We start from the raw sequence: 22,846 nt of genomic DNA on the forward strand, positions 1-22,846 counted from the left end.
GGAACCACCTTGCCATCTCTTGTTCGATAAGACGATCACTTCGTGTCGAGACCGCAACGAACTGACAAGATAAATTGTGGAAGTTTTGGAGATAGCTCGGGCCGGGGATAAATGTGTGAGTAGGCCATCTGTGGCATCATCAAAAAAAAGAGCTTCATTTCTTGCCTTAACACGTGGCTTGGCTGTTTGTCAGAAACTTTTACGTGTTTTTTTGTTTTTCTGTTCCGCTTATTTAGATGGGTATGTATGCACCTTTCAGGAATAAACTCAGCGTTGAGAGTTAGCGCTTGTCCTGTCTCGTCGTCGTCTTTTTCATCATGCGCTGTTTTTTTTATTTGCGTGAACTGTAACTGGCATACAAATTCGATTCTCTTTCCATTTCTCCCGCAGAATTCATTGTATATCTATAGTCAACTTTTGCATTTTCTCATACTATCCTAATGTTTTTTTTTTGATGTGTAATGTTAAAAACATGTTCCATTTCTGTTATAAATATGTTAGGCATATGAGATGCTGGTGCCGTAGCGTTGAGTAATTTCAGGCTCGGTACTTAATGAAGCTGCTTGGAAGCGGGGACCCTACGTCAAGCCTATACCGAGGCTTTTGTAACCGTCCCTCACATCTCTGATGAGAAATAAACCCGATTGATTGATTTTTTTAACTAAAAGACGAGATGTAAAAAATTTGCAGTGTACCTGTCTGCCTTTCCGTTCTTTTGTTTCTCTCTCCCTCTCATCTAAAGTTCAGCAGAGACGTGCGAAAGCACGGTTTGGCTTGGTTCTTCAAATTGTGAAGCAGAGTCTTCAGCATCTCGCCAGTGTCCACCGGAACGTTGACGGTCATTTCCTTTATTCTGAATTGTCCGTGGCTCGAGTACAGTAATCGACGTATCTGCATAAACGGTATACAGGGGGAGAGCATGTGTTCTGCCGCGTCATTTAGCGCAGGCGAATCGGAAGGCGCCGGCGGATACTTGTTGCCGTTGCTCGCACTATACAGCGGTATCTTCTGTTTACGTAGCGAAGCTCTACGTGTTTTACACACCTTCATGTTGGGTACGTCTATCTAGGGGAAAGTAAGCAGCAATGTCGGACGCCTGGCTTCGCTTACCGTGTCCAGATCTTTCAGGTGACAAACTCAATCGCATACATGGCACGTATAGCTGAACAGAGTTTGCACAAGCTCTATTGATTTAATTATTAACAATATACGGCCAGCCTCAGTCTTAGGCCTTTGGCAGGAGTGGGCCGTGCGATAAACATGAAAAAATGAAGAGCATAGAAAGCACTACAAGAATTCAATTGAAGAACAGCAATACAAATTTAACAATAAATAATTTCGCTCAAAAAGGGGTGCAGAAAAAGTTACCAGTCTTACAGATAATCAAACATTCCTTGATGCGCATAGGTTGTGCAGAGCATTCCACCAATACGCAACCGAGAAAAAAAAAACATTGAGAGGGAGGGAGGAAACAAGGCAGTAACAATGCGAACGAAAAGGAAAACGCGGCACATATAACGAGGTACAGAAAAGGCACAATCGTACTGATATGCTGAAAGACACCCGCATGCTCGATCGCTTGAGAATATCAAAACACTCAATGCCTAGCGTATAATGACACAAAGGTAACAGTATCCCATCTAAATGCTGTTGAGCACGCTGCAGAACGACTGGACAGCCGGGCATTCACTGACCGGCGGTGAGCGCATTCCGCTCACTTGCTGTCCATGGAAAAAACGAGTGTTTAAAGAGGTTTCTCTCTGAAACTTGGCGGTAGCAGGCGCGGCAGTGGCCAACCACATTTCAGAGTTCACCTGGTGTTCGCTCAGTGTTGCGGTGAGACGGTGAGGTGGTGTTTCGGCCGGTAACGCTGCCTGACACTTCCGTCGTTTATTCGCAACCTCATTGCGTTTAGCAAAGTCTTCGGCATCTGTGCACTCACCTTGACGCCGCCTTCTTTCTCGCTACGCATCAATGCGGCATAGTTCGGCGCAACTCCTCCTCCGATGTGTTAGACGGACCCGGCAGGCTTTCCGTCATAACGTGCTGTGCTGCGTTGTCGGCATGTCTGGCGGCGATATCAGACTCAGGTGAAGTTGTGATCGAGGTTAAGCGATATTTTTTTTTATTCGTGCCGCAGGTGGAAGGTGATGAAGACGGCATTGTGCAATGCGCAGAGCGAGACGGGTCAATCTCTACAGAAACTCGATGAGCCGGTTGGACCTCGTGAAGCAGTGCTTTAGCACTGAAACTTTTTATCTTGGCGCGAAATTCAAACGAAATTTAACAAAATCAAATTTAACATGCACTCGATCCTTTTAGCTGTTTTTTGGTGTTTCAACCCTAAAAAGGGGTGAGTAAACTGAAAATGACGGTGACGTGCATGAAAAAGGGTAGAAATAAGCAACAGGAATTCAGAACTCAAAGTCCATGCAGTCACACAAATTCTTTATTTACGGACCACACACTCGCCCGATTAATACTCCTCATAAGGACCGCGGCGTAATGAATCTACACGATAGGCACCGCTCTCGACGAAATTTAAGGCTGAGTGAGTTTTCCTATAGAGTGTTAATTACATAAGCTGCATGACCAAAATTGGAAGTCATTATTCGTGAATAGGTGCTTAAGAACTCGCTACTCTGCACTTCAAGATGGCGCCGTAAAAGAGGATTGCACGGCCACCATGCGCTCCATATCCTCACCCTCGCTCCTACTGCATCTGGTTGGTGGTCGCTTGCTAGACGCGTAACCGCATAGACCAGTGGCGTGTTGTCTGACGCTACCTTCTCTCTTTCTGGTTGCCCTCTTTGCAGTATATGTGTGTGCTGTCGCTGGTCACCGGAGCCCTGATCGTCTACTTGGCCCTGCAGCTGAACGCCTGCATCAAAGAAAAGGTGCGTGCATGTTTCAGAACTCTATGGTGCCTCTACTTTCTCACAGGGCACTTCGTTCACAGAGCCAGCGGTCGACTAGCGGCGACAATATCCAAGCACGAAACACTATGAGGTTCGGCCAGGGTGGCTTTGATTGCAGAAGAAACAATGTATGCTATTAAGGAACAGTGCGAAAGATATGGACGTAAGGGTGAGAAACACAGTACGAGCGCTGTTCCCTAACGATGCAATGCAGAATGTTAGGGCGCGTTAGGGCACAACACTAAGGAGGATGCAGCGGGAAGGGAGCAGCGTGTTGCTTTCGCTCACTGCCAGGACTGCACGCTGGATGCTCTACAGTCCAGAACTTGCTGGTCAACAAGCGTGTGGGACATTAGACAGGGAACACAGCTGCGCGGTTGCAACCGCCGATATAACCAGGCAGAAAGGCTCGAAAACTGAACGAGTGCGGCCACATGCTCGAATATCTGCCAACCACTTGAGAAGGCAAGTCTCAACTTATATACCATGCTACTCCTAGATATGAAGCTATTAGCATGTCCATCCATGCATTGCATAATTTTTTCTCATTCTAGTTCCAGAGTTGGCAGATAGTAGCATCGTTAAAATATTACTAGTATGTGTGCATTTGTCGAAAAGTGCATGTAACACGAGCACATTCGTAGAGTGACTGACATGTGCAGTGCACATTTTCCAAGCCGCTCAGGATGGAGAGGGCTGCACCCTCCCGCGTCTGGCGCTCTAGGCGCTTAAGAACTCTGAAACAAGTCTTCTATTTTGTTTCTAGAGCGCCTGGAAGAATGAGAGCACGACAAGATTGCCATCGCTTCGTATCACAGGCCAAGAAACGTATGAGATCTCAAGAAAAAGCAGTTTACATATTAGTAGCTTCGTAAATTTTTTATGACGTGAGTGCTGCATCACTTGTGAGAAAACGTTTGAGTGAAAACGATATTCGAGGAGTATGTCTTGTGCTGGCGGTGTAACGGTGTCATTCAGAGAGGACAAGTCCACGTATACAGTGCTGTAAATACACAAACCCTGAAGGAACTACAATTTCAGCATACGTTTTGAAGACAGAAAGCGCAGGTAAGTTCCTTGTGACGCAAGTATAGGAATGTGTCCTTATTATAACTGGACTTGTTCCGCCGAGGCTGAATATCATTCCTTAAGCGACGGTGTTCTTTATTTCAAAACCGGACTGTAGCCATGCACGTTGTTGATTTTGTTGCCGGCTTCTACAAGACAAACTGGAGGTTACGCAAGCCAAAACGTGCAATGGTGGCTTATTTTAGTCGATCCTTAAACCAAGAGGTTGCCTGATGGTCAAAGCATCCACCTCGCCATCGTGAGGTTCTAGGATCCATGCCCTGAGCCATCGGGTATCCACCGGTGTTCTAATGCGCGGCATCGGGATTCGAGGCATTGCCGCACCCAGTAACGTAGGGGAACCTTTCCGTCTCTTGACACAACCGCCTCAGTATCACGAACTCGCAAGAAGTCTGGCAACGAACATTTGGAAGCGCAGAACGAAAGGATGACAGATTACGAAGATGAGGGTTTACAACGCGCAGCTTGACAGGATACACCAATCCCCCGCCATGGGTATGTGCCATTAAGCATCAGGACATCATCATTATCATCATAATCATCACCATCGCCGATTAGAACACATATAGAACGAGTGCTAGTGGCAACTCAACGTGATCACGAACCCTCTGCTATGGTCTTTCCAAGTGGGCTGCAGAGCCTGGGAAAACTCGCAAGTTGGACTGCAACACCGAACTTGTTATTTGTCTAAGATTGCAATTAAGTCATACGATGCTCCAACTCAAGGGCGTTTATGATAAAATGACTTACGGAATGGTGTTCATTGTTTTTATGTTGTACCTCGTTGATACCCTTGTAGTTGTTTTAGCTCTGCTGTCAAGGTAGTGGAGCGCATCAACTAGCTGGCTCATCTTTAAATAGTCTATGTACATAGCACGCTCCTGTGCATGAGCGCCTGTAATAAATTCCGTACAATAATAAACTATGGCGATGGTCGAGTGGTCTAAAGCACTCGAAAACGAAGCTGCTGCGTTTTAATAATAATAATTGGTTTTGGGGGGGAAAGGAAATGGTGCAGTATCTGTCTCATATATCGTTGGACACCTGAACCGCGCCGTAAGGGAAGGGATAAAGGAGGGAGTGAAAGAAGAAAGGAAGAAAGAGGTGCCGTAGTGGAGGGCTCCGGAATAATTTCGACCACCTGGGGATATTTAACGTGCACTGACATCGCACAGCACACGGGCGCCTTAGCGTTTTTCCTCCATAAAAACGGCGGCTGCGTTTTTATGGAGGAAAAACGCCAGTACCAATTTAGAAAACAAGAAAAGCGTCTTAGCAGGACAACCCGCGCCTGCCGATATGACTGGCGCGGCTCTTGTGAACACGGCCAAGGTTACGCTACACTTAACGTAAATGCTGTCGAAAGTAGAAGGCAAGACAGCAGCCGCCGTAGCCCAGTCGGCCGTACGAGGCATAAGGCCCGTTTCACATGCATGCGATTTTCGCCTGCGACAATGCGAATTCTGTCGGTCTGCGACTGGGGAGGGCCGTCGGTCTAGTCGCAGACGGCTTGCGATCGAGTTCCGTCCGGTTGGAATTCAGTCGCAGCGTCGGTGTGTTCGCTCTGCGACTGACCATTGGGAAGCGCCGAGACGGCGTGCGACGTGCAGTCACGTGGGAACTGTTACCGCGGTGGAAGCAAAACTGTTTATCCTAATCAAAACATACGGAATAATGCCCTGCATCTAAAAATACGCAGGTCATAAAATCATCAACACATTCCGTGTGACATTTCTGTCGCGTTTAATAATAGGTTGCCTATGCAAACACCAAGGAACCTTGCCAGTTCTTCCGACCGAATTCGTTGTGTCAGTGTCGCATGTGAAAGCAGTGACCGAAAATCGCACTGCGGCCTCACCGACTACAGCGGATATTTTCGGTCCAGTCGCAGCATGTGAAACGGGCCTAAGGTGGTCGCGGATTCGGGTCCCATCTCCAGCAAATGGCAGTCCTTTTTCTTTCTTTCTTCTAAATTGTCTTGTATCTGAAAGAGTTCTTTAAATAATTCTCTCTCATATACATCAGTCGCCATAAAAAAATAACACTTCGCTTTTCCTTCCGCGGCCTTAAAGACTGGTAACTTCTTTGTCGAAACTCCCTAGGTTTGACCAAACGTAGAATCTGAAAGGGGTTCTCAAAAAAGTGCGTTATGCCTGGGATGTTAGAGGACGCCGTTGCATGAATATCCTTCAGCAAGAATTTCTTCAATGCGCCTTGTGGCAGCTCAGTCATGAAATTGGTTTTGTAGGAAAAAAAGTCACGCAGTAGTTGTCTCACATATCTCGGTGGACACCCTAACCGCGCCGTAAGGGAAGGGATAAAGGAGGGAGTGAAAGAAGAAAGAGGCAAAGAGGTGCCGTAGTGGAGGGCTCCTGAGTAATTTAGACCACCAGGGGATATTTACCTGTAACTAGGTTTGAATTTCAGCGTATCCTCTAGTCAATTTTTGCGCGCTGAGAGGCCGGCGCTCGGACACCACCCTCTTCTTTTCTACCCTCTGCCTGTACTACAATAAATATTTTATCATCCTCCTCCGCCGGTCCCACCACCGACGCACGCGACAACTCACCGTTTGGGGGAGCGATGAGGCTGACTGGCGCTACCATTGAGTGATTGATTGAAACAACTTTTTTTTCCATCAGAAAAAAAGGCGCCTCCCTCTCCGCCCCCGGCACGCAGGCCTGGGAAGACGCGGAGTCATGCACCCGGGGATTAGAGCGATCATGTTGTCTGACGTCTGAAAGAATGTAACCAATAGCTACCTCTTGACCGGCATACGCAGAAACGTGCGACGGAGGAAGGTGCGAGCATGAAAAGTCGCCGGAAAGGGCTCTCCAACCTTTGCGTGAAATTGTGAGCTTGCTGCTGCGTATAGAAGTGTGTATTTGGCTCAGGTCTTCATGAGAACACAATCTAGAGATTGAGCGAGTTGATGTGCCCTTCTCGGAAGGTGTTTCAGAGCCCCTTTAAGCGTAGTCAGAGGGTATCGTGATATTCATATTCAGAGAATTTTCTTGCTTTCGCTTTGTGCGTCCTTGCGGGCATGTCAGGGTAACGGCCCTCCAACGCATTATTTTCAGGTATTCTTTGCCTTGCTCTGTAATGCGTAGAGGTGCGGGGCAGTCCTCCCCGGACGATGCGAATCGTCACGCCGCGGATAATGAGTGTGCTGGACTGACATTTCCGGTCTTGCGAGCTATATCCTCTGTATCGTTTCCATTTCGTTTTTTAACCATCCCGGAGGAATAGTTATACTTAGAGACAAAAATGAAGCGCGCTATCAATGACCTTTCCCAAAGCGCCGTTGACAGAAACGGCTTTCTCACCGTCCACCTTACAGGTGTGCACGAAGAGCTTCGACGTTCACAGCCGGCGCCACTGGAGCATCCTGGTGCAGTCGCTGGCTGTATTTGCCCTGGTGAGTGTTGTATCCCCGCGCTATGCGACTTGTGTATGCATGCTAGCTATGAGCAAGACACTCGACATGCTTCGTGCCAGAATGTATTTATTTGCATTTAAGCTCATCTCGCAATGCAACTTAAGGACGCCGTCTTTCTTGAAGCCATCATAAAGATGAGTGTTGCGAAGCACAGCTTCTAATGAACGGGGCTCTACAGCAGGCTTGCTCCGCTGACAGCCAGCAATATAAAGTGCGGCAGACACTCACTGAAAGAGCAGAAGGTAACGCTGCGGCAGGACATGAAACATTTGTATTGTTCGCTAGGCTCTTCTGTCGTCGGTTTCGGCGGCTCGGGAGCGCCACTAACGAACCGACAAGCGGATGCGGATTCAGAATCATTTCATGGAGTGCAATCACGACGGGGGTGGGAAAGCGAACTCATCCCTGCATATTCTCTCCGTGAATATTGGCGCTGAATCTTGTCTTCACGTGCAGCTGACTGGGTGCTTTTAATGTGTTAGTATTAGAAGGGTTTGTGCAAGCAGAAATGGCGACCGCCGTCACGCGTGACTCGGCGTGAACCTTGTGACGTCATCACAACCTGCCTACTGTGGCACGTGGAACTTAATGACCAGTCACAAGTGGTTACTCGAGAAGAGCAACCTCACAAGCTCCACTGGTGGTTGTGTTTGAAAAAGCCGCGTTTGGGGCAGCTGTGCATCGCATAACCACTGCAACACTCGCCGGTAGGGGTATGACTCAGCAATCAATGAATGTAGAGAAAACAATTCTGCATATATGGGCACTGGCTGCAACAGAATCAGCAGCAAATGATCACTAACGCATTAAAACGATGCACTGAAGATCGCCCAAGAGTTTTCCAGCGACAGCTGTTAAGCGCCCGTTTTTGGGTTTCGCGTCGTAGTCGTCATCGTCGTAGCAGTAACAGTTGAGGTAGTATGTCGCAGCCGTCGTCGTAACCGGTGAGTGCGCTGCCATGGAAACCGCTAGAGGGTGGTTACTATGGGAGGAGGAGGGTATGACGTGACGGGAGGAATGCGTCAACGGCAGGTTACAGCAAGAATCATCCAGAGGGTGCCTACAGTAGAGGCAGGAGGGTATAGCGAGAGCTAAGGTATCTCCAACCGGAGAAATGGCTGGCGGATCGGGCTTTATGTGAAGCTCAAGCCCGTGGACTCCTGGACCAGTAGGGGACAACTCTGGAAGATTTTTTTTGTCTAATAAAGTTGTTTCCATTCATCCATCCAACCGGAGGTTGATTACCTTGGAAGGAGGAGGGCATATCGGGAGCGTAAGAAGGTGCAACAGACGTACGGGTTGTTGCCACAGGAACCACCCGGAAAAAGGAGGAGGAAATGGCGAGTGTACGAAGGCGTAACCAGAGAGTGATTACCATAAATGGAGGAACTTATGGGCAGAGCGTAAGGCGCGAGGAGCGGTACGTGGTTGTCACGGGAGCCACACGGAGGGTGGCGCGACGCTCCTCCGAACTAACCCGACCTTACCAGATTACCTCCGGTAAGCTCGGCTTAGTTCGGAGCACGGGGCAGAACAAGACAAGATTTTTGCTCGTAATGGCACATCTGGAGTAGTGCTTTCGCAGCAATATATGTACTGTCACAGCTGTCGCTGAATCTCACGACACGCAGTGGTAGCTCTCCTGCCATTTCCTTTTTCTGAGCTCTCAATCATCTGAACCTTCGCCCCGAAATAGATTTTGTACCGTCCACACCGTCGCTGTCCGTCTGCGTGATTTCTGATCTTCAGTTGGTCGTTTCGGAAAGAGAAACAATTTAGCTGGCAGGTGCCTTATGCCTGCATGATATCCTGTGCAATACGCCGTACGTGCCTGAGAGTGAGTCTCATTTTTAACGGGACGGCGTTAATGCTCCCGTTCTGCAGAAAATCTGGCGTCATCCTCAGCGTTGCGAGCGAAAAGTCCCCGCAGAAGCAACCTAGGTGGGTCACCTCGGTCACGTGACCTTTTGGCGTCATCACGACCTGCCCCCGGATTGCGACCAAACTGACCACCTTGGCAGGTGGCAGTTAAATTAATGGTTGGTCGCGAGAAGTTGCTCGAGGAGGGAAACCTGGGTCACACAAGCCCCACCACTGGCACCACCCGACATCCCAGTGCAGTGGCGAATCGCTTAATCGCTGCACCATGAGTTTCATGTGGACTCCCAGCGGTCTATGAAAGTAAAGTCGAGAATGACCAATTTCGCATAAATGGACATTAATCCATTAAAGCTATCATGTCATACTTTTAACGTGGAGCTGCAGTGCCCCCCCCACCCCCCTCTCCGATTTTTAAAAATATAAGCTGAATCGCAAATCAATATACGTACAGCGCTGCTAAAGAAGAAAAATTAAAGCCACTTTGACGAAAAAAAAGTTCATTCTAAAACTAGGGCCTGCACCATGACGCCGGTTTGTACCAAGTGCCAAGCCAAGGAAATATGGACAAAGTCTTCGCGACTGTTACCACGTGTCGTGTACGTGATGCTCAGCGCTCAAAATCGCCGCGGGAGCTTCGAATGTTCGGCCCATCCCATTGATTTCTACGGCCGTCAGAAATGGTTGGTGTGAGCGTAAGGAGCATTCTACAAGTCAGATTTTGCACCGTAGAAGAAGAGTCGGCCATCTTAATCGCCAAGTTTGCGCAGAATCTCCCAGGACTGTCTTGACTACTTTTTGAGAAATCAGGTACAAAATATTCCCATTGATTTACATGGTGTTCGCTGGCAGTGGCCAAGAGATGGCGCTGGTAGCTGTTGCCCAGGAAAACTGAGAATGCTTGGAATGGCAGCAATCGATCAGGGCACTTGGTTCATAGGTGTCCTCAAGAACTGGCGCAAGAGGATGGTGTAGCAGTAGCGCGCGCTGCAATGCCCCGCATTGCGAGCTTTGTTGCGGAGTCTAAGAGGCGCTTTCGCTTGACATGGACGAGGAGACCACAATCAGCAAAAATAAATGAAGGCCAAATGTTAGCGACCAAACACACCCATCGGTCTTCGAAGCCCTCTTCGAACGCAACACACAGGAATGCGTGTTCTGTTGACCGCATGCAGGCAGAAAATTGCAGCCGAAGCACGATTGATTTTTTGGCTGGGGCGACGATTATTCCGGCTCCGGCGTCAGCGAGAAATTTCAGTGCGATTTACTATGCCTGCGGCGCACGTCAAATATGGTGTTTACGTGAGACAACCGAGACAGCCCCGCGCGTGCTCGCTGGGCGGGCGCGCACTTTCCTTCTCCTCCTCCTGTTCGCCCTCTCAGCGGCCCGCCGCAGTTCACTTCACAGACGGAGAATAAACAGTCTTACAGAAGAGGCGCCTCTTCCCGGGCGGCTGCTCTTGCATGCGCCCTACAAACTCTATCGTGCATGCTACATAACGGGGAAAAATGCTAGCCATCAGTTGTAAGCCCAACTGACAATCAACACATCTGCTGTGCCTTCTCTGTGGTGCGGCACTCCTCTTTGATTAACGAACGAAAGGACAGTAGTGCCAGGCAAGACAACGAGGGTTTCCCCATATTTCGTTAATTTCGGAACAAACGGCTGAGTAAGCACTGCCCCTCGGAAAGTCTGAAAGTCTGATGACTGGGCGAGTTCGTATTGATTGCTTTCAGAACCAGCCTAAAGGCGCAACACGGGAAAAAAGAAAGCAGGACAGAGGCAGGACTACCAGCTGAAAATTTAAAGAAGGAAAGACGTAAAAGAAGACTCGCACAAAGCTGCGCGAACCTGACCAGAGCCAGTGGAAGTGCGGATACCGCTTTGCTAAGAAGTCATCTAAAAAAACAGATTTTTTTTTAAGGTGAACATTGACCAAGGGCTTATCAATACACGTAACCTTTGCCTTAGAGATACAGTACGCCCAAACTATTTTTCTAACGACTTCCTTACCACGTCTGTACACCAATGAAGACTCACGAAAATCACGCGTGCAAAATTACGGGCCATCTTCAGATTTACGTTCGAGGGATTGGCAGTGAAATGCGAGTTTAAAAGTTGCCTTCCCCCAAACGAGTTAAAGTGCTCACTCAGGCCTGTCCTGTGTTGTCTTTTGGCTGGCTTCAAGGTTAAGTGTATTGCACAGTCTGTTCAGTTTGGAAACCCATCAGTATAGATTTAGGGATAAAACTATAGGATCTATATAATTTAACTGCATTTTCCAAGACCACCGCGCGTGCTGCTTTTTAAGCTGGAGAGAAATGAGTTACAGCAATTTACTCTACCGTACACATGACACGAGGAACCGCCAATCACGAGATAAAGAAGATGACGGAAAAAGCTGTGAGAGCGGTCACGGAACAGCACGCGTCTTCTCTTATAAAATGTTTAGCGTTGAACGTTCAAAACTGGCACGTAGTTCGGGTTATGGAATTCCGCCGATTAGAGATGCCGAATTTTTTCTTATATAGATACACCTCTAAAGGTATCCCTACAGGCGAACGGTGTTCTTTTCAACTGCCCTTTATTGTGTGCAACGTCTGCGAAGGCACGGACGTTCCAGCAACGCGAAATACTGGGCTAGTTTGCACTTGATCTCATTGTGAATTGAATGGGCTCAGTGTTGATGGAATGGACGCGGACATGCGGAAAGAGACAACTACGTCCATTTGTAGCCGCTCTATGTCCCGTTGTTGCCTCCTTCGGTACGTCGTCGCCCATTCAGTCAACACTGCGCTCATTCAATTTACAAAACTACGAGTGTTTCAGCACACTTGTTAAATCATATCTAATCCCTATCTCCCGTTCCAGATGGTGACTCTGTCCCTGGCTATGCTGGTGTGCTGCAAGGCCAGGGCGCGACGAGGCTACCTGGCAGTGCCCCTCTGAGAGATTGGGATCACTCAGCCTGTCACGCGACCACAGCTTGCAGCCCGCTCCTGACTGCTGTCGAAACCACATGCAACGCCGCATCTACTCCGCAGTGTACCCGCGCGGCTCTCTGCGCACTGCCCACTGCAAAGTGCGAGGTGTCGTGGCCAGCCTTCACTGGCATTTACTGGAAGACCCGCCTGCTTCGGTGGCAGACTGTTTTTGTGAATATCGTGATTCTTTAAAATTTTCAGTGCTATTAAAATAACTGCAGAGGTGTTTCACAGGCAGTGTTTCACAGCATACGTGACTATGAAGCCATCGGACATACGCCTGAGGCGAGCCCTTGACCGTCAGCCTCAAGTTGCTGCGAACTTTTGGTGTAATGATCGATGTAAAAGCCGCAGTTCCCGGTGTTAATAAAGTTTATTCACCTTTCACTCGATTGTCCTGATTTGCTTCATATATTAACCACTACACCGATATTTAGGGCGAAATGACCTACAGCTGCATCCCGCGTACGAATGAAACTACTAAACTTTTAGTACTTTTTCAAAGCGAAAAATCGACAGTAGTTCTAGTGCTCATTTCCTCAAACCCGCCCCAAGTGTTCATGTTTTAACTGGATCCATGGCTGAAAATGGCCACACCCTCTAGCATGCGCCAAACCATGGGTCCACTTGGACAACATTCGCATCGGCTAGAATGTGAACGCGCAACGTTCGCGACATTACCTGCCATGGCGCGGAAAGCTTCTCCTCCGGGAATAGTTTCCTTAACAGTTAATTATAATAACGGCCTTATATACGGCCAATTCATCTTCCATGCCTACGGCAAAGCTCGACGAATTGTGGACTACTGGCAGGAAAGGTCCACTGGAAACACATAGTGTGTGAGAAAACAACATTACATGCAACCTGATTTGTATTTCTGTGTTTCATTGGATTAGCCAGTGTTGCACCAAATAAGTGTGGAAAACATCGGTATACCACTATTCCACTTACAAGGGATGTGACCTTGCGACATACTACGCAGGCGACGATGTTTTCTATGGAGAAAATCGATCACACACATGCAGTTGCAAAATTGTGAGGAATACATGAACGGCGTTCTGGTGTAAACGAAAATAGATTCCTCAAGATTTTCAGGATTGGTAGGCACTCTATGCACTGTGTTCATGCAGTGACACCTGTCGAATCTTCCCAAACTTTAATGAACACTAGCCGGACTCTGTTGCGTTATATTTACCTGCGAAACCAGATTATTTTCATGGAGGGATCAGGAGCTGGGCAAGGCTACAGCCGTAGCATCAAGCTACAAGCCCACAATTACTCTGATATCAAGCAGCCAGTGTTAAGTTCAAGAAACATCGAGTCGATAGTTGACACATGGCAGGAGGTCTGCCACGTTCGCTATTACACCGAAGGGGCCGTGGTTGCATCGCCAGTGATCCCAGTACATGATTTTCTCAGCCAAACAAAAGCACGGAAAGACAGGCTATATAAATGCCTTGGGAGGCTCATGGAACTTCTGTTCAAAACTGGAAAGTTGTATGGGTTGTGGTCGCGCGTATGGGTTAATCAAGAAGTGCTCTCAATCTGTGCCAGTTTGTGCCACAGGGACACCAAAATCGTGGCGAATTTAAGTGCGGTCTGGGGAACAGGCATTCATTTCATTGCGTTTGTTTACTCTCAGGACCAAATGGCGTTCCACATAGTAGGTGAAAAGCAAAGTATTTATTTATATTTATTTACAATACCCTCAATCAACGAAGCACTGCAGAGGGAAGTGGGGTGAACATTTGGAGTGAACATTTGTGAGGATTCTTGGTTGACGAGTAGGAAATTGTATGTAGAAGATGTATGTTAGGAAGAAACAGTACTAATAACCAGACTGCAAAAACATTAAAGTAAACAGTAACAAACCATTGAAAACCCGACATAATATTAGCAACCAACACCTAATCAAAAATGTAGATAACAAAACGTACAGCTCAAATTGATTCTTTCACGAGTCCGAAAACATAAGGAAAAACAGCCATGGAAAAAGAGGAAAAAAATACAAAACCAACTACTTAAGCATATCATTTTTATGACGTAATAGTATTGCAAACAAGTTCAAAACGTCATGGCTTCCCTTGCGCAATATAAATTAAAAATTGTCACAACACTTATGCCACGTCATCAACAAACATAAAAACGGATAAAGTTTTTCTGAAAAGGGCATAATCATTGACGCATGCGATATCAGCCGGGAGGTGGTTCCAGTTGCCGAATGTACGTGGTAAAGATGAGTAAGAGAATGTGTATGTGTTACAACGAATATATCCAACGTTGTGTTTGTGGTCAACTCGTGACGAGCGATAAGCGGGTTATAGAATCAGCTGCTTTCTTAAAGTTGAATGATGGTGTGTTTTAAAAAAAAGAGGCATAAACGAAAGAAATTTCAACGCAGAGACAAACAGGGTAATGAAAGACTGTTCTCATACTTGCTACGCTTGATCTGCGATGATAGATATGTATAAAACTAGTCGCATTGTTCTGTACAAGTTCAAGGGACTGGCATAAGTTAGCTTGGTTACGGTCGCATATGGAAGCGACGCAATCTAGTTTGGATCGTACGTGTCTTATAAAGGAGTATTTTTATTGAAACTGAGGCCTTGCTGAAATTTCGACGTAGATACCCGAGCACGCGGTTAGCGTTGCAAATTATTCAATCAATGTGCGGTTGCCACGAAAATGTTGAGGTTATGAGCAGACCTAAGTACCGATACGATGATATGGCTTCCAGTTCAACGTTATTCAGGTGGTACTTTGGAGGATGAGTGGAGCGACGTGATACACGCATTAGCTTGCATTTTTTAGTGCTAAGGTTGATTTTACACATTTTACACCAATTTGCAATGCTGTAAATGTCCGACTGTAAAATTTATATGTTCGCTTCGTTGCAAACTTCCAGATAGCGTAAAGATGCATGGAAGACGTCACATAATTAGGAAGGTCATTAGCAAATATGAGGAAAAGCAACAGATCTAAAACAGAACACTGAGGGACACCAGATGCTACTTTAGTTAGGTTTGAATCGTAGCCGTCAAGTGTTACATATTGACAGCGGTTAGTAAGGAAGCACTCAACCCAAAAAAGAAGTTTATGGTCTAAATTCAAACGAAGACAGCTTAAAAATTAGTAGCTTATGGTTAACATTATCAAAGGCTTTGAAGAAGTCAAAGAAAATGATATCGATATCGAGTGTTTGTCAAGAATAGCATGCAAACGATGTGTAAAGACCAGCAACAGCGTTTCGCAGCAGAATGAACGTCGGAAGCCATGTTGCGCATGTGTGAAAAATGAGTTCGCTTCCAAGAAGTTGAAGATATGCGAATACAGCACATGCTCCAGCATTTTGCAAGGAAGGCTTGTTAATGATTTGGGTCTGTAATTTAGAGGTGAGTGTCTGTTACCTGATTTGTACAACGGAACCACCTTCCCGGTCTTCCATTGCAAGGCTAGTTTACCGCATTCAAGAGACTGTTGAAAAATTTTTGCCAAAGAACTTAGCTGACCACACGTCCCAAGTCCTTTGTTTGCTTCAGAAATTTTGAATTTATGTTATCAGGCACTGAATATGATGAGATTTTTAAGGAATCAATTGCTTTTTCGATGCCACCAGGATCAATGATTACTGGGAACATCGGAGAACACTTGAAATCTGGAAATTCATCCGGAACATATTCTGCAGACACGGACGAAAAAGCACACAGATGGCAGGATGCAGTTCATCGATGAACATTGCTACGGTGTTTGGAGGGGGATAACAGACACCTAGTCTTATTCTGCTATTTCTGAGAGTGATACCAACCCATACGGTTTCCAAGCTAGAACCCACCTCTATGGAAAACGAGGGGATTGATCTTGATACAGCAGTTCCACCACCGTGCCGGCTTTCTATATCACGGCGGTAGATGTCGAACTTCCTTTCAACGTCGAAATTTCACTACTGTGAAGTCTTGAATTCAGCCACGTTTCGGTTAAAATGTTCATATCGACGCCTGTAGCCGAAAAAACTGAGTCTAGTTGATCGCGTTTATTTGTTATGCTTCTTGTATTGCAAAATATTACAGAAACCGCCTTAGATGCCTGACGAACGCCACATCCCCTCACTAACTGCTAAATTCCGGTGCCCTGCGTTTCACTAGAAGACGATGATTTCAGTTCCTTAGTACACGTACGAGTGTGAGAAGCCGGTCCACATTTTGTATGGTTAGTCGGGTCACCATGCAGGTCTCCAGTTCGAGGGTGATTTTTGCTGGTTATCACTTGGATGCTATCAGCGCATTTATCGTAGGTATACGTGGTGTCATTCACAACAAGTTTATCATACCGAACTTAGGCGTCCCCGGTAAAGCCTTGGCAAAGTCAACCAATTTCTTTCGAGCGTGGCGAGTAGAAAGTGAAAAATTCTCTGAAACAGACACATCGCTGCTTTTCAATTTTAAACGCTTTGTTAACACCATTTGTTTGAACTTAAAGGTACAGAATTTGACAATCACAGGCCTGCATCGATCTTCTTCATAACGACTACCGAGACGATGCGCACGCTCAACCGCATCATGAGTAATATTGTCAATATGTTATTTTATTAGGTCAATGACCTTCTACTCACTCTCATGCCACGTTTCGTCGTTATCAGTGATGCCGAAGAACAACAAGCTGTCGCGACTACTTCTGTCTTCAAGTGCATCAAGACTCGAACATCGTTGTTTTTCCTCAACAATGGTTTGAATTGTCTGAATGGCAGCGTAGAAATCCTGCTTTATATCGTCGACATCATCATAACCGATTTCAACTGAAGATATCCTGTCATTCATAGCTTTGATTTTCACTTCAAGGGATTGCTGTGTCGTTCCCATTTCGTTAACGGACTTTATTAGTTCAGCTTGCGCCTGGACTAAAGTGCCTGTCTGCTCTTTCAACACGCGTAAATGCTGAAGCACCTCTTTCTGCCATTCACTTTCTGTGCGTGCAACAGGATTATCGCCTTTAGACCTGTTGGGATCAGAGTTGCTGTCGACGTCGTCACAAAACAAAAGCATTCGCAGTACATCAAAGCACTCATCTAAAATGTCGTAAAGGACGTGCGGAGACGGGAACAACAGCAACGAACGACTGCCTGAGCGTTTAGCGTATAACGAGTGTTGTTTACATACCTGAAGAAATCAAAGACATGAAACGTCAAGCATCGCCACTGTTGCGCCATTCCCTTGTGCACTGAGGTGCCGCCAGTTGACCACGTATTTATACGCTCCGAAGTTGGTGATGTTTCCCGCGATGTGGCTGTCCTCTTGTACCAGACGAATGTGTCATAGTAGAAAGCACTGAGGACATTTACAGCCGCCTGGTGCTACCTCCGGGTGCTGTTGCTGACTGGCACGGGCACAATGGGTGGCTGGTAGTTTGGTTCCGTGTCGTAGAAAGGGCAGCATGCAAGGCAGATCAGGACCTGAACAAATCTAAGATATGAAACGTCAAGCATCGTCACTGTTGGGCCGTTCCCATGTCCACTGAGGTGCCGCCAGTTGACCACGGTATTTATACGCTCCGAAGTTGGTGATGTTTCCCGCGATGTGGCTGTCCTCTCGTACCAGACGAATGTGTCATAGTAGAAAACACTGAAGACATTTACAGCCGCCTGGTGCTACCTCCGGGTGCTGTTGCTGACTGGCACGGGCACAATGGGTGGCTGGTAGTTTGGTTCCGTGTCGTAGAAAGGGCAGCATGCAAGGCAGATCAGGACCTGAACAAATCGAAGATATGAAACGTCAAGCATCGTCACTGTTGGGCCGTTCCCATGTCCACTGAGGTGCCGCCAGTTGACCACGTATTTATACGCTCCGAAGTTGGTGATGTTTCCCGCGATGTGGCGGTCCTCATGTGCCAAACAAATATGTCATAGTAGAAAGCACTGAAGCCGTTTACAGCCGCCTGGTGCTACGTCCGGATGCTGTTGCTGACTGGCACAGGAACAATAGGTGGCTGGTAGTTTGGTTCCGTGTCATAGAAAGGGCAGCATGCGAGGCAGATGAGAACCTGAACAAATCGAAGATATGAAACGTCAAGCATCGTCGCTGTTAAAAATTAACTAATTAATTAATTTATTATTCCTCAGTGGCCCAGAAGATACATCATATGAGGGGTGGCCGAACAAAATGGTATTATTTCAGTATCGAAGGTCTTCGACGGCAGATATGAAGTGAACGGGATTGACGATGGTGGCCACTTCGGATGGAAGGCCATTCCAATCGTTCATGGTTCTGAGGGAAACGACTGCTGATACGGTACAGTGCGAGATTGCTTGTGGTAGACGGCATTAGGGTGGGACTTACGGGATATCCGATGAGGGCATGTGATGCAGGAGGCATCGTGGTTACAAGTGCGATAAAATGTGATACAAGGAAAGACGGGGATTTTGCGACGGCAGGCTAGCGTGGTGAGATGAAGTTGAGATTTTAGTGCAGAAACGCTCATGTCATAAGATTATTCGGAATAGATGAATCCGGCAGCACGGTTCTGGACATAATCCAGCGTGGTGATAAGGTTATCATAGAAGGGATCATACGTGGCCCATGCAACATAAATCTTTGGACATGTGAAAGTTAGTTAAGAAGTTTTATGGAACAGGTGGCTAATTAAAGGTATTATAGTATTGTAAGGGCGCGTTCACACCCGTCCAAAAATCCGGCGAACGAAGCGGATTCGGCCACTTTTGACGCCGACGAAGGCGGAAAGGGGCGCGGCGAGGCCGTTCGGTCCGGGACCGATTTACGCCGCCGCCGCGGCGATAAACATGGCGGCGCCCTTCAACGCAGGACCCCTCGCCTCGGAATGAATTCGTCGTTGTTGCTGCCTTTTTCAGCGCGTTCAATGGCCATAAATGGGACGCCGGTCCATTGCTTCGTCTCACCTCACCTATTAGTAAACGTATAAGTGATAAACCTGCTTTAGTGTTTATTTAGAGTGACGATTTTGCCGCTACTAGGCTTAATTGGAGCGCCGGTTTTGTTGACAGCAATACTTCTCGTCCTGACAAGCAGATTGTACCGCTAGGCTGGGCGCTCTGCGGTGGAATAAATCTGCAGTAGAAATTAGCAAAAAGCGATTGGAAGATTGGTGGCTCAAAAGCAGAGAGGTGACATCCGGTTAAATGTGTAAGACGACGCATTTTAAAGAAAATGGCGAATTTTAATGGCTTACAAGACAGTTAAACAAAAATAAAGGAAAAAAAACTGAGCATGGTAACTGCCATAACCCTGTTTCAAAGGGGACGCTCCTTCCTTCCTTCCTTCCTTCCTGCCTTCCTTCCATCCATCCATCCATCCATCCATCCATCCATCCATCCATCCATCCATCCATCCATCCATCCATCCATCCATCCATCCATCCATCCATCCATCCATCCATCCATCCATCCATCCATCCATCCATCCATCCATCCATCCATCCATCCATCCATCCATCCATCCATCCATCCATCCATCCATCCATCCATCCATCCATCCATCCATCCATCCATCCATCCATCCATCCATCCATCCATCCATCCATCCATCCATCCATCCATCCATCCATCCATCCATCCATCCATCCATCCATCCATCCATCCATCCATCCATCCATCCATCCATCCATCCATCCATCCATCCATCCATCCATCCATCCATCCATCCATCCATCCATCCATCCATCCATCCATCCATCCATCCATCCATCCATCCAGCCAGCCAGCCAGCCAGCCAGCCAGTAAGCCAGCCAGCCAGCCGGCCAGCCATTTTGTTGCGAGTCTGCATATGCTGAGCTAAAAATGGGAATATGCCTGCGTTTACATACGTAAGCGTGCATACGGTTATGGTACACAGACCGCATCGATTTATGCTCTTTTCTAACCATATCTGTGTATGCCGCGAGCGGTGACGTGGTGGCCGGGAAGCATGTGGAAAAGTGAGAAAGTGCAGAGGCGCGGCGGTTTCGCCTCGTCCGGGCGTCAACAGTTGAGAACAGGTCCTAGTTTTCCCGGCGAGCGAATCCGCTTCGCTCGCCGGATTTTTGGACAAGTGTGAACGCGCCCTAAAGGCGGAACCGCATGGCGCGATTCAGGCGCGATTGACGCGCGGATACTGGGACGCGCGCGTCGTTTTGACGCGTGCCCAGCACGAAATCGCGCCGCCGCGTGCTGCTGCTCGGAGTAGAAAAAAACGCCTCGCGCGGCGCGTCCGGGGCGCCTCCGCCAATCAGATTTCAAGTAAGTCACGTGGTATTTGGTCACGTGGCATTTTTGGTTTTTGGTTTTGCCACTAGATGGCCCTACTCTCTGCGCATCTCTAGGGTGCCTGGATGCGCGCCCTCGCCCCCGCTCCGTTCAGGGTGAGGACAACCGCGTCGTCTGCTACGGCGTCCGCCATTGCATAGCCCTCTCTCAGGGAGCGCGCTGCAAGCATACGACTATGCCCCTAGTTTCTCGCCCGCGTGCACGTTTCGTGCTGATAAAATTACTTGAAGAGGGGGCAGGACAAAACAATAGACCAAGGAAGCTAACTTTTTCATGGTACAGTTTTGCTCAACCCATGCTGCGTCATGATATCGTTCACGAATGCAGCGTGTTTTGCTTCGAAACACAGTGCAGTAGTTGTTCGCTTAGAAAGTATGCGATGTGAATCGCTCGGTTCTCGCGGTATGGCTGATGCTGTAGTTCACTGATTTTTACTGGCGTGGTGTTAGCTTCTCTTTAGCCTATGCGAGCTCTAGGTCTAGGTGTTGCACCTTCCCAAGGCAAGGCGGGCTGACAAAATTTTATTTTTGCTAAGCTGTCATTATGGGACATTAATTAAGATATGAACTTCAATTGCTGAAAGAATGAATGGAAGTAACCTAATGAACGAAAACTCTGGCATTTATGTAAGACTTGGGGAATAAATTTAAGCAGCGAATTTCACACTAGCTTAGAATACACAGTTTAAAACAGACACATTGAACACACCGAGCAAACTTTTGAAGGATTTTATTCGGATGCTGTTGTATTATGAAGGGGAAAATGAGCTCTGCAGCGTAAAAATACAAGGTAATACACTACAGAAAACAATTAAAAATGCAGGTCGAGATGGTATTGAAGAAAGGAGCAAAAAAAATACCACTGTTACTAAGGTAATATGAAAGGGGATATGTTGCAAGGATGTACAGGGCACTGCAGGGCAATTTCAGAGTTCACGGCAGGCTTGCTCCTGCACATGTCTTACTTGCGTTTCCACTGACTGTTCTTGCTCCAACCTTACGAAGGTGTATGCGCAGCCGCAGCCGTGCGTAGCTTGAGATCAGCATCTTCTGGACGGCTTCCTTGTGCTGCTCGCAAGTTTCGAGATTGGGTCGCAACATTTTGTTCAGATATGCAGTTACGACCTGCACTGGCGATTTCATGGTGAGCGCGTTATCCGTCCAAGTGGTGATTCCCCTGAAATGCTCCTCACAAGACTGTAGAGTGCTCATGACTGCATTGCTCGGATAGTGAAGGTTGTTGCCATCGCAAACATATTTCTTGAGCGCAGTTAAATATACATGCTCGCTGCTGCTGGACCCCAAGACTGCGGCCTTGCACTGGCCACACGAGTTAACCGCTTTGATGATGCTTTTTACCAGAAAGCCACCAATGTGAAACAGGATGGCACAATCAGCTGATGATAGCGCCTCAATGAAAGGTATTTCCGCGTCGTCAATGTCTTCCACTTCGGCTTCGGTGTGCTCCTTCAGGCCTTTCGACAGCATGTCAACAAGGCCATCGTCGACTTCATAGTTCGTTGTCGTTGGTGTGTGCAAAAACTGACTCACGCAAATAAGCTTCAACGCACACTTCATATCATACGCATTCGGAACCGGCTTCCTTATGCGTACGACAGAAAAGAGGTTTTCGAGGCAGTCCTGCAGAATCCTGCTAGTTAAAAAAAACTTATAGCCTTCGCTCTTTAGGAGAGTATCGTGAAGTCGAACAACGACTGTTGTTGATATTACGAGGCCTGCTTGAGACGGTTTCCACTGAGGCGTACTTCCTCTTCATATCTGCGAGTTGCTTATTTAGCTCTGCGTGCGAGATATTAGCAGATTGTAGATCATCTTCTCCAGACAGTGCAGCAGGGGACCAACCTTGCATTCGTTGCGCATTGCTTCCATCACTTGGCGAATGGCTGAGGCTGCCTGCTTATGGGCAGCAGTCCTGTTCTAGAGGCAGATCGATGTTGCTGGTCAGTAACCCCGAGGCTGGATCCTTGCTTTTATCCCATGAGACTCCAGCTGTTACAGAAGCATCATCTTCACACGGCGGCACGCTTTCTCCTTCACATGCCCCAGATGGCACCGGAGGTCCCATCCTTTCTTTTGGTGGCTTCCTTTTCTGGAGCAAAGCTGCAATAACAAAACAAAATAAGTTGGTGGTACAAACAAGAATGGCCGTTGTCGTAATTAGATCTATGCAAGCGATTGCAAGCTCGAATGCATTAGTGCCGATGAAGTTCTTCAAAATAATGCAGAGGCGAGTATTTGGTGCATGCAA

The 22,846-nt window shown here is 47.3% G+C and overlaps 2 protein-coding genes across 12 annotated transcripts in view; one reads left to right on the plus strand and one right to left on the minus strand.

Moving 5' to 3' along the window:
- Positions 1-12,696, plus strand: part of LOC144127915 (uncharacterized) — a 44,890-nt gene extending 32,194 nt beyond the window's left edge. The window contains exons 3-5 of the mRNA XM_077660906.1: positions 2,817-2,897; positions 7,348-7,425; positions 12,197-12,696. Coding sequence (XP_077517032.1) covers positions 2,817-2,897; positions 7,348-7,425; positions 12,197-12,274 — 237 coding nt within the window. The 3' untranslated portion in view covers positions 12,275-12,696. The remainder of the gene's footprint in view (positions 1-2,816; positions 2,898-7,347; positions 7,426-12,196) is intronic.
- The window catches only part of LOC144127916 (THAP domain-containing protein 11-like), a 79,279-nt gene that overhangs the window by 23,379 nt on the left and 33,054 nt on the right, over positions 1-22,846 (minus strand). For 8 of the 11 annotated variants that reach the window (XR_013313624.1, XR_013313618.1, XR_013313622.1 and 5 more), the window contains one exon: positions 21,484-22,698. The exons of the other annotated variants lie outside the window; for them this stretch is intronic. Coding sequence is in view for 1 of the 8 variants with exons in the window: in XM_077660907.1 (XP_077517033.1) it covers positions 22,496-22,698 (203 nt within the window). In the remaining 7 variants the exon portion in view is untranslated. Of the gene's footprint in view, positions 1-21,483; positions 22,699-22,846 lie in introns of those variants that run through there. 11 annotated transcript variants of the gene reach the window in all.

The sequence above is a fragment of the Amblyomma americanum genome, chromosome 4 (assembly GCF_052857255.1).
Source record: "Amblyomma americanum isolate KBUSLIRL-KWMA chromosome 4, ASM5285725v1, whole genome shotgun sequence".
Taxonomy (NCBI): Eukaryota; Metazoa; Arthropoda; class Arachnida; order Ixodida; family Ixodidae; genus Amblyomma; species Amblyomma americanum.